Here is a 10041-nt window from a genome sequence, read left to right as displayed (position 1 = left end):
AACATAGGATCCTAAGTGGCAATACTCGGTTGAACCCACAAGTTTTGCTATCTCAAGCTTGTTGTCAATGTTAGATGATCAAAACTATATCTTGATTTCTAGTCTACTAATTCACGTCTCAGACTAGGCTAGGATTTGGTAGTTGAGTATCAAACATCACCCTTGAAGACTGAAGATCGACGAAGACATTTGGAGAACTTATGCATCAGGTATGTGAAGACTGAACCATTCTATTTTACTCACTATCTTACCATTCTATCTTTTTGAAATGATGTCGTATGACTACTAGTATATTTACAAAGATTTTTTTTTTTGATTCAAGCTTGTCTTGTCAAAAATCTAAAAATATGATTCTAAGCAAATATGTTCAACGATCCTTAGCAATATTAGTTCTAAAAAATTTATTGTGTGAATTAATTTGTGGATCAATCGAAAATTTCCCACGTATTACGCGAGAATGTTTCAAACATCATAAGAGAGAAATATTGAACTTTCAGATATTTCTACTTAGGGTAGGTTCGCGAACCAGTTCACAAACCATAAATATCTAAGTTTCATAAATATACAAGGGGGTTGGCAAACCAGTTCACAAACTGCAAGTTCAGTTGGGGACTATTCACGAACCGTTGTAAACTGAAATTAGAAAGTTGGTACTAAAGGCTAACAACTGACGAACCAAGTTCATGAGCCATGGTAAACTGAGTTCGATAGTCTTGTAGGGTTGACGAACCCGGTTCACGAACCGTTGCACCCTGAATCGTTAACAACCCTAACTGTTCACGAACCGTTGTACCAACTGTCCCAGTTTAAGTTTTTAGTATATGCTCAAAGACTTATTTTTTAAATACGTTTAGTATTACTAGAACTCCCTCAAACACTTCTAAGACTTCATTGATCACTCACACTTATGTATGTGCATCGTGATTAACTTCTTAGGTGTTTAAATGAATATCAAATTGCTTTAGTTCTTTGGCATACTTACCAAACCGAACAATCATTATACACTGTTCCAGATGCGGTTCCTAGTGTATATTCTTCTATTGTAATTTTAAGAACTAAAGTGTTTGCTTGATTATCATGTTATCTTAGCTTGAATTCTAAGCAACACCTGGTCCATGGAAATCTATATATAGAGATGCTCATCCAACTGGAAATTCAACCCATGAAATTTTATGTCCTAGTTGATTCTAGAGTCGTCCTCTATAGACCTAGGTTTCCTATGAGAAACATAATTAGGTATACGACTAAAAGACTTCGCTTTGGGGATTTTTGAAGCCAGGTACGACTATCTTTACCTCTATAGTTTGTGTATCCTGATCTTGCTTTTCTGCTATCGAGGTTTTCGTAATCTCTTTCAGGCAAGATAGATAATAATCATAAAGTTCTCTTCGTATCAGACTTTGTATTTCCTAAAGATAGATATATGAAAACTGATCTTAATTGATCTTTTGAAGATTTTTATTGAGAGGTGGCTAAGAATCTAGAATGCTCTTCTAGATTTGTAAGTTCCGGATATGTGAGGTTTGCTAGCTTGTCTATTGAAAAAGGATTTCCTCACCCTGATCTTTGATTTAAACGGAAATCAAATAGGATTATCTGCTAGAGGCAGATTGGTATCAAAAGTATTCAGTTAGGTTGAAGCAACCCTTAGGCTGTAAAGGACGTCAGCTAATAGAATCAAGTGCATGAAGCCGTGCGAGGTTCAAGAGACGTAAGGAGCGCGACCGTAACTAAATAGCTTGGAGGATGTATTCTGTCTCAACTACATTCCAGTCCGAAGTATGATAGTAGAGTAGTGTCTGTAGCGGATTAAGACAATGTGATATTCAAATCTGGACGAGGTCCCGCGGTTTTTCTTCTATTGCGGTTTTCCCATTAACAAAAATTATGGTATTTTATGTTTTTCTTTTTCCGCATTATATTGTTTATCTTTATAATTGGATTTACACAAGTTTGTACGTATTCAATCTGAGTAGATACGTCCGCTTAATTGTAATCGATTATGAGACTAGTCCTTGTAGAATTCGTATCTTGAAAGATAGATAACAAGTTTAACTACTTGGCAGAATTTCGATTGGATTATTTGGATATGACTAGATTGATCTTGGATATTCATTTTTTAGATCATCCAAGTACTCTGATTAACAATCAGGTTCACGGACCTTGTGTCTATATACATACTGATTGAGTAGATGTAAGAGATATAAACTTTATATAAATACTATCAAGGATCATTCAGTTGGTCTACTTGCAATTGTATTAAGTTTTGTCTATACAGGTTGCCAAACGAAAAATTTGGGTGTGTACTTGGTACCCATGCGTTTTCAATTGCTATCATAGGAGGAAAATACTATAGACCTAATAAGTCCGTGTTTGGAGCGATATGTATTATGGATAAGAGTACAATATTTATTAATGTACCACCATCCTTCGATGGAAAAAATTAATTATGGTGGAAAACTGTTATGCATTCCTTCCTACAAGCTCGTGACTTTCAGATATGGGTTCTTGTCATATGAGGATACAATACTCTAATGGTCGGAGAAGGAGCTGAACACATATATAGCGAGGTTGAAAACACTATTTCTAAACACAACTCTGATGGATTGGATGCTATTATCCACGTCATAAGCCCAGATCTTCAACATCATGTGCCTACGTGCACTAGATCAAAAGATGCTTGGAATATCTTAGAAACCGCATTTGAAGGGAATTCCGCAGAAAAGAAAGCACGTCTATAAAACCTAACTTATGACTGGGAAAACCTTCGTATGGCTGATGGGGATTTGTTTGAGGAATTTAATCAAAAATTTTCGGAAATATTGAACGTCTATCATTCATTAGGAAAAACTATTCCTGAACGGGATATCGTGATGAAAATTCTAAGATCCTTGCCAGCTCTTTACGAGTCTAAGAAACATGCTATCGCCGAAGTAAATGATCTTACCATACTTTCCAGAAGCACCCTTGTTGGAAAGTTAAAGATCTTTGACCATGAATAGCAAGCTAAAGCTGATAAAAATATAACATTCAGAACACTTAAAACACTGATGTACTTGAGAAAAGTGATGGTGTTCGCAACTTTGAGAAAGATCTTGTTCATGAATTTTCAGATGAAAATCTTGAAAATTCGGTTTCTCTTATTACAAGACAGTGTAGAGATCTTCCCAAGAAGAGGAATAAAAGGTTCTCAAGAGAACGTACATCATCATCAGCCAAACGACATGATCGTGTTCCCTCTAAAAGGGTGGATGATGAAAGTGATGATGAGGATATGCCATAGTGCTTCAAGTGTAGAGGTTTCAGTCACTTTGCTAATGAGTGTCCAAATTGAAGGAAATACATTGGAAACAAGGGTATTGCTGCAACTCTTGATGAAACTACTGATCTTTATGATTCAGAAGAAGAAGAATGTTCTAGTTTAGCGCTTCTAGCTGAAACAACTAATTTTGATGATAGTGATTCTTTCATCAATCTTGACAAGATGTTTGAATATCCCTCATCCATAAATTTTTAGGATATAATGGATTTTTATTTTACTAATGAAAACCCTTTAATGCCTCTTCAGGAGTATCTCAAGTATATCTCTCAGTCGAAATCAGAAGTGCTCGGGAACATCTTCTCACCCAAATATGTCCTTACTGTACTATTGAAGGTCACGAACTCAATCAATGTTTCAAGTACAAGCATAAAGTAAGGTATGTCAACAAACTGCAATGGAGGGCTAGTCGTTTGACAAATCTGCTCAAATTCTTCCAAAAACCAAACTCGTCTAAGGTATGTAACTCTGTTTTTCCTTTTTCTCTCAAAAATGTGGTTGTCTCCAAGGAAAAGGATAAATCAAAAGGAAAGAAGAGATCAAGATCTAAACAATCAGTTAAAATGTAAATTGACAAACCCATGCAGGTCTCAAGCGGTGAGCCTACTATTGCTCACCCCAACACAAACTAATTGTGTAGAAAAAGTATTTTCTTGTCTCATGTGCCCTGAAAAGAGACAAAATATGTACACCTCCAAGGGATTTAGGAAAAACTCTCTAGTCTGTGTCTTTAATTTTATTACTTCAATTTCCATCCTCTTACACAGATTCAAGGATAATAATTTTCTTTGATTACCATTAAAGACGAGAATAACAATAATGCATGTTAAACCTTGCTCACTTGAATCTTGTCCAGTCTTCTGGTTTTTGACTTGGTTAATTTTATATGGTCAAAATTTATTCTCACTGATCCGCAAGGAAGTATATTAGCTGATTGTTCAAAGATTTTTTTCTTAAAACTATCACTAATACTCACTCCACTCTATTTTCAAGTAATAATTGCAAAGATTTACCCATATACAAATTTTAAGAAAGGGTAAACTTGTATTTATACCTTTAGTTTGGTATTTGGTTCGTGAAAGAAACGAGTCTAAACCCCGGGCTATCAGCCAACTGCTTGTTAGCTCTTGAACTCGTGGTTGTTAGTCCTCCTTTTTAATAATTTACTATTTTCGGAATTCTTCCTGCGTTGACTGTCTTAAATTTTGACTTCTGTTACATAATTATTAATATGTTAATTAAAATGAAATTACTTAACACCGTTAGTTTGGTCGTTATCACGTGAGTGACTTAAAAAGTCACATGCCTAATATTTATATCTAAGGTTCTAATTGAACAAATCCAACGGACCGATTATTATTTTGAATCCAACGGCTTGTTCACTGAAGAAGAATGTTCTAGCTGCACCGCCAAGGAAGAGATCCACCACCACAAAGGAAACAAGCACCACCACACCAAGACATCATTTAGCCACCATCCATATCCGATTAGAAGAACCCAAATTCGAAAGAGACCAAAAATCCACCAACGTACAACCAGAAATCCCAAGGAGTAAACCTCCAACTAAAACAACCACCACCACCAACTGAAACCACATCACGGAAAATATGATTCAAATTTCATTGGCAACAACATGATGCAGCAGCAAGCAAACCCATGGCTAGTTCTTAAGAAAGAACTAAAAGCCTTCACCGATCAAACCGCAGCACACAGAAACATGAAGAAATCGAACAAAACACCCAAAAAGTACTCCATCAAACAGACCTAAAACATAGATCTACATTGAAGGATCACCACCGATCAAACAGAATTCGACAAAGATAAATTATCGGAGAGAGATTGATTATATTTACAATGAATCATAAAGAGAAACTCGATACACCTGTGCTAAGGTCAGGTCGAATGGATAAATATATTTTGATTTTATATTGTAATATGGAATCGTTCAAGGTTTTGGCGAAGAATTATCTGAAAATCGAAAAACATGAGTTGATGAAAGCAGTTGAAGAACCATTGAGGTTAACTAAGATAACAATAACATCATAACACCAGCTGATATTGCAGAGTGTCTTATGAGCTATGATGAAGATCCTGACATAGGTATGAGAAATGTTGTTGAAGTGATTAACAAAAGATTGTAAACTCAGCGCGAAAAAGAAATACAAGAAACTAAGAAGAGATTGCTTCCGGACAATGATAAGGAAGATAAAAAAGGAAAAAAGAGATTGAAATTGACTAAAGATGATGCAAAAGAAGTGTTTAAGTCGGCATCTGCATTAATAAAACAAGAAGAAAATGAAATGGAAGAAGAAGAAGATGAGACCGAGAGCGAGGACGAAGATGAGACTGAAGATGAAGATGCTGACCGAAATCAATTTGATTGCGAAGAAGACGATGAGTTCTTTGACTGATATTGTTAAGAGCAGTTTAGATTTTGATTTCATGCACTTAAACTTGCTACATTCCCTGTTTTTAGGTTATATCATGCATTCATGTCTACTGGAGAAGGAGAAGAAATGAAACGGGTCGGTAGTTCTTTAGGTTATATTTATCTAAGGAAGAACTAATCTCAGCCATTAATCTCATTTTCTTGGAGATCGATTGTGGACCGACACGTCTAAGGTTAAGGATTTAGTCTGTCATTGTTAATAAAGTTTAAAATATTTTAGTCATTACATATTTAGTTGATGGAGAATAATACACGTCGCCACTTGTGGCAGTCAATGCGGGTCAACGTTGATCGTTATACCAAACACAAAGGCTGAACAAATGTTAGACCAAACCCAGGTTATGGTCAACATCTAAGTACCAAGAACCAAATAACCCTTGTTTTTTTACACAATTTTCATACTCAAAATTCTGAGCTATGGTATCTTCAAGTATGATCTCTTTTAGAGAAGTCACTACTCCTATGGTTGTTGATTCAACAACAAAAGGTGTTGCGAATTCCTATCATAAGGATAAAGATTCACTTTTTAAGAAAAAAAGAATAACGTGAAGAACTTGTGTCTAATTTCTCAGATCAACATAGATTTGCTAATATTCTTGAAAAGCTTAAAAAGATCAACATGGAAATGCAAGGTCTCAAGAACATTCTGTAAAAATCTTTCGAGATTTAAGGAGCATTCGTTAAACAACAATTGAGCGGGTTTGAAGGAGTTAACACTCTGATTCACGAGCCTTATGTTTTGATGTCAATTGATGATGAAGAAGCCTTCTTCAAAGATGCTTTTACTAGGTAACTCCTTGTAGGAATTTGTGATAATCTTAACTTGTCCGACAGAGGGTCTTCTATCTTGCTGGGATTGATGTGCTTTTGTGCTGATGTTGTTTCTCTAATGTCTTCTAACGGTTGCTTATGCTTGAAGGCCGAGGTTGTCGGAGTGTCAAATGTTGCCGAGGTGTAACGTCTATTCGGATGCGAAAGTTGTTTCTGGAGTTAATTAGTGTTTGGGTGGTAAATTTTGGTCCTATTCAGTGTTTGGGAACAATACATATTCTGAGTCACGACGTACCCCGTATATTCTAGGTTATCGGAGTTGTTCAGCAATATCTAGGTCTATAAGATAATTATTACTCGTATTACAACAGGTCCTATGTTGGAATAATTCTACGTTAGAAGTTGTATTGTAAGCCAGCCTATCATTTGGAATGGATTATAAAAGTGCAGGTCTGATGGTGGAAGGTTCCAAAGGGTCAAGTCCAGTAATACTCCATTTTAAACCACAAGAGGAACGGTAAGAAGAGGAGCGTCAAAGTGGCAGACGCCCCATAACTATCAGATTAAGGGTCAGTTGACACTAGCGTTAAAAAAACTAAAGCTATAGGTTCGATTCGAAAATATCCTCCACGAGACCTTGAAAAATAGCTAGGAAGCCTATTTGAAGCAATTAGCCCTGCTCTTCCATAATTCATGCATCTTTTTCATAGGTTAAATTTTCTTAGTGAAAGATTTTGGATCATAGTGGTAGCTTATCAGCCGCTCAACAAATTTTGTGTCATAGTAGAATTTTTGGTCAAGATGGCATATCGTGGGACGTGTTAAGAGGCCGACATTGAGGCAGTGAGTAAGAAAGGTAGATTTGGAGCCATTAAGAAAATTTTGGGTTGGCAGATGTTTAGTTCAATTGCGTTGCATAGTAGCTTTTGAGCTACTGTTCAGATTTTGGATCACAAAACATGTTTTGGTTCATGAGGCATATTTGTTTCACAAAGCACATTTTAGGACACAAAACAGATTTCGGATAACTTAGCAAATTTGAATCACGAGCCATGTCTTGGATCGTAGTAGTAGTAAATTAAATTTCGGTCAAGGACCGATCACTAGACGTGTTTGGGTCATACTCATACAGTGGATTTTGAGTCACCATGACAAATTGAAGCACTTGAAAGGAGATTTTTCGTTTCATCTCATTATGTACTGCTCCGGCCCAGAGATTCAACATCTGGGCGAACAAATAGCGCTCTGATCGCTAAATTAACTTTTTAAATGTTGAATCTCTGGGCTCGATTTACTTTTTTACTTTTCTGAAGAGCTATATTCAGATAATACAGTATATTGGTTGCACATGAATTGAATAATTAGGAGAAGCAGAAGTATTATTTGGGTTTCAAAGTTTGGACTTTCGGAGAAAGATTAATTTGGTCCTTGCCGACAACTTCTATTATAATTATAATGCTATTCTGAATCTCTGATCACAGATACCCACCTTCTATGTCAAACTTAAGATCAAGATATTGTAATAATCCCCGTTCCTTACTAGATTCCGATAATTTGAATTGTGAAGAATTGACAAATGCATGGGGATATTTAGATTATACGTGATTCGATTATTAACAAGTTATGAGAAGTGATATATGAGCGAGGTCTAGCTTAAGTGCGACAAAAGAAAAGGAAGAAAGAAACAAAGCAAAACAAATTTATTTAGATTATTATTAACTAAGCAAACATAACGATCAGAAAGGTACAAAGAGGAAGGTTACTAAGCAGTTTTACAAGGAGCAAGTGGGGAGTCACAGAGGCCAGAGTTGCCCACGAAAGAAGAAGCAGGAAATGGTTTCTTATGAGGAGGAATTTTTCCTGTCAACTTGTTGTAGGACACATCAAACTCTACGATATCCAGCAAGTTCATTACTCTAGAAGGTATACTACCAGTAAGTTTATTATGCGATAGCACAATCGATGTTATAAATGTGATACTGCTTAGCTCAGCTGGTATCGTCCCCGTAAACTCGTTATTATCTAGCTTTAGAGTCTCAAGAAAACTCAATTTCCCAAGAGATTTCGGCATAGCTCCTCCTAAACGATTATTAGATAGTACTAATGTCTGAAGAACAGCCATACTCTCTAGGTTTCCTATATTGTTATCAATACGACCCACAAACATATTGTAAGAAAGATCAATAAAAGTATAACGAAACCGACCCGAGACAGCGAAAATCGTGCTTAACCCCCCTGTGAAGTTGTTCCGATGAAGATCAAGTACCCCTAAACCTCGAGCAAGGTTCTCGAACTCAATTGGTATATCTGAATGGAAACCGTTGTTAGATACATTGAGGGTATGTAAGTTTCTCATTTTTGCCATCCATACTGGCAACTTACCGACCAACCTGTTACTCGACACATCAAGAGTAAACAAACTTGTTGAAGATAACCACTCCGGGAGTTTAACTAATCCTGCTCCAGCTAAATATAGTTCCTGAAGATTCATTTTTGAAATCCAACTTGGTACGGTCACTAGACGCAATGGGTTGAATGACAAATCTAAGGTGTCTAACATTGTGTTTAACTTAGCTAGTTCAGAAGGAACTGGACCTGACAAACGATTTCTAGAGAGATCCAGTGATTGAAGATTTATTAGATTACTTAAACTTGCAGGAATCTTACCCGTAAGGCGGTTGTTTTTTGCGGATAAACGAATAAGATTTGTAAGATTACCAAGGCTTTCATGTAATTTTCCTCATAACATGTTGTTGGCAAGTAGCAAAAACCGGAGGGGAGTGCTCTTACTGATGGATGTCGGAATACGACCGGTAAGTTTGTTATCTGATAAAAGACAACTCTCAAGAACAACTAGCTTTGAAAAACTTGGAATGCTTCCACTGAGACTATTCTGATCGAGATGGAGCACGGTTAATTTTGATAATTCTCCAATAGATGTTGGTTAAACTTCAACATAGAAGTCACTAACAAGCTGGTTAGGACAAGATTAGGAAATTGATGTAATCCTAAGGGAATTAGAAGTTATCTAGTTCTAAGAAAAGGAAAGACATGTAATAAGGTAATAGGACTAGGAAAAGGAATTCATAGTTCTATATATATATGATCACCAAAGTTGTGGTTGATCATATGAGCAAGATTAGAGCTTGTGTTTAGTTTTGAGAGATTTTCTAAACATTAATAAAGAGAGTTGTCTTTATATAAGCTAAGTTTCATCTTGCAGTTGCCATTAATTGGTATCAGAGCTTGTTTCTGAGCCATGGAAAACGAAACCACCATTGTGGGTGCAAAACAGTTCACGCCACCATCAATACAAGTTCCAATCCTCAACGCCACAAACTACACAGTATGGGCCATGAGAATGAAGGTACTGATGAAAATCTACAAAGTTTGGGAAACAATTGATCCTGGTACATTGGACCCAGACAAAAACAATGTTGCCATTGGATTACTCTTTCAAGCAATACCAGAATGTCTTGTTCTACAAGTTGGTGAACAGGAA

The 10041-nt window shown here is 36.3% G+C and overlaps 1 protein-coding gene across 1 annotated transcript; it reads right to left on the bottom strand.

Annotated features, from left to right (window-relative positions):
* Positions 1 to 8301: 8301 nt before the first annotated feature.
* LOC113324021 (probable leucine-rich repeat receptor-like protein kinase At5g63930) lies at positions 8302 to 9030 on the bottom strand. Its single transcript, XM_026572383.1, has one exon. It carries the CDS (start codon positions 9028 to 9030, stop codon positions 8302 to 8304), a length of 729 nt encoding a protein of 242 aa, XP_026428168.1.
* Positions 9031 to 10041: the final 1011 nt, after the last annotated feature.

Source organism: Papaver somniferum, chromosome 1, assembly GCF_003573695.1.
Source record: "Papaver somniferum cultivar HN1 chromosome 1, ASM357369v1, whole genome shotgun sequence".
NCBI classification, from domain to species: domain Eukaryota; kingdom Viridiplantae; phylum Streptophyta; class Magnoliopsida; order Ranunculales; family Papaveraceae; genus Papaver; species Papaver somniferum.
The sequence above is the reverse complement of the archived record's forward strand: the minus strand, read 5'-3'. Positions and strand labels throughout refer to the sequence as shown.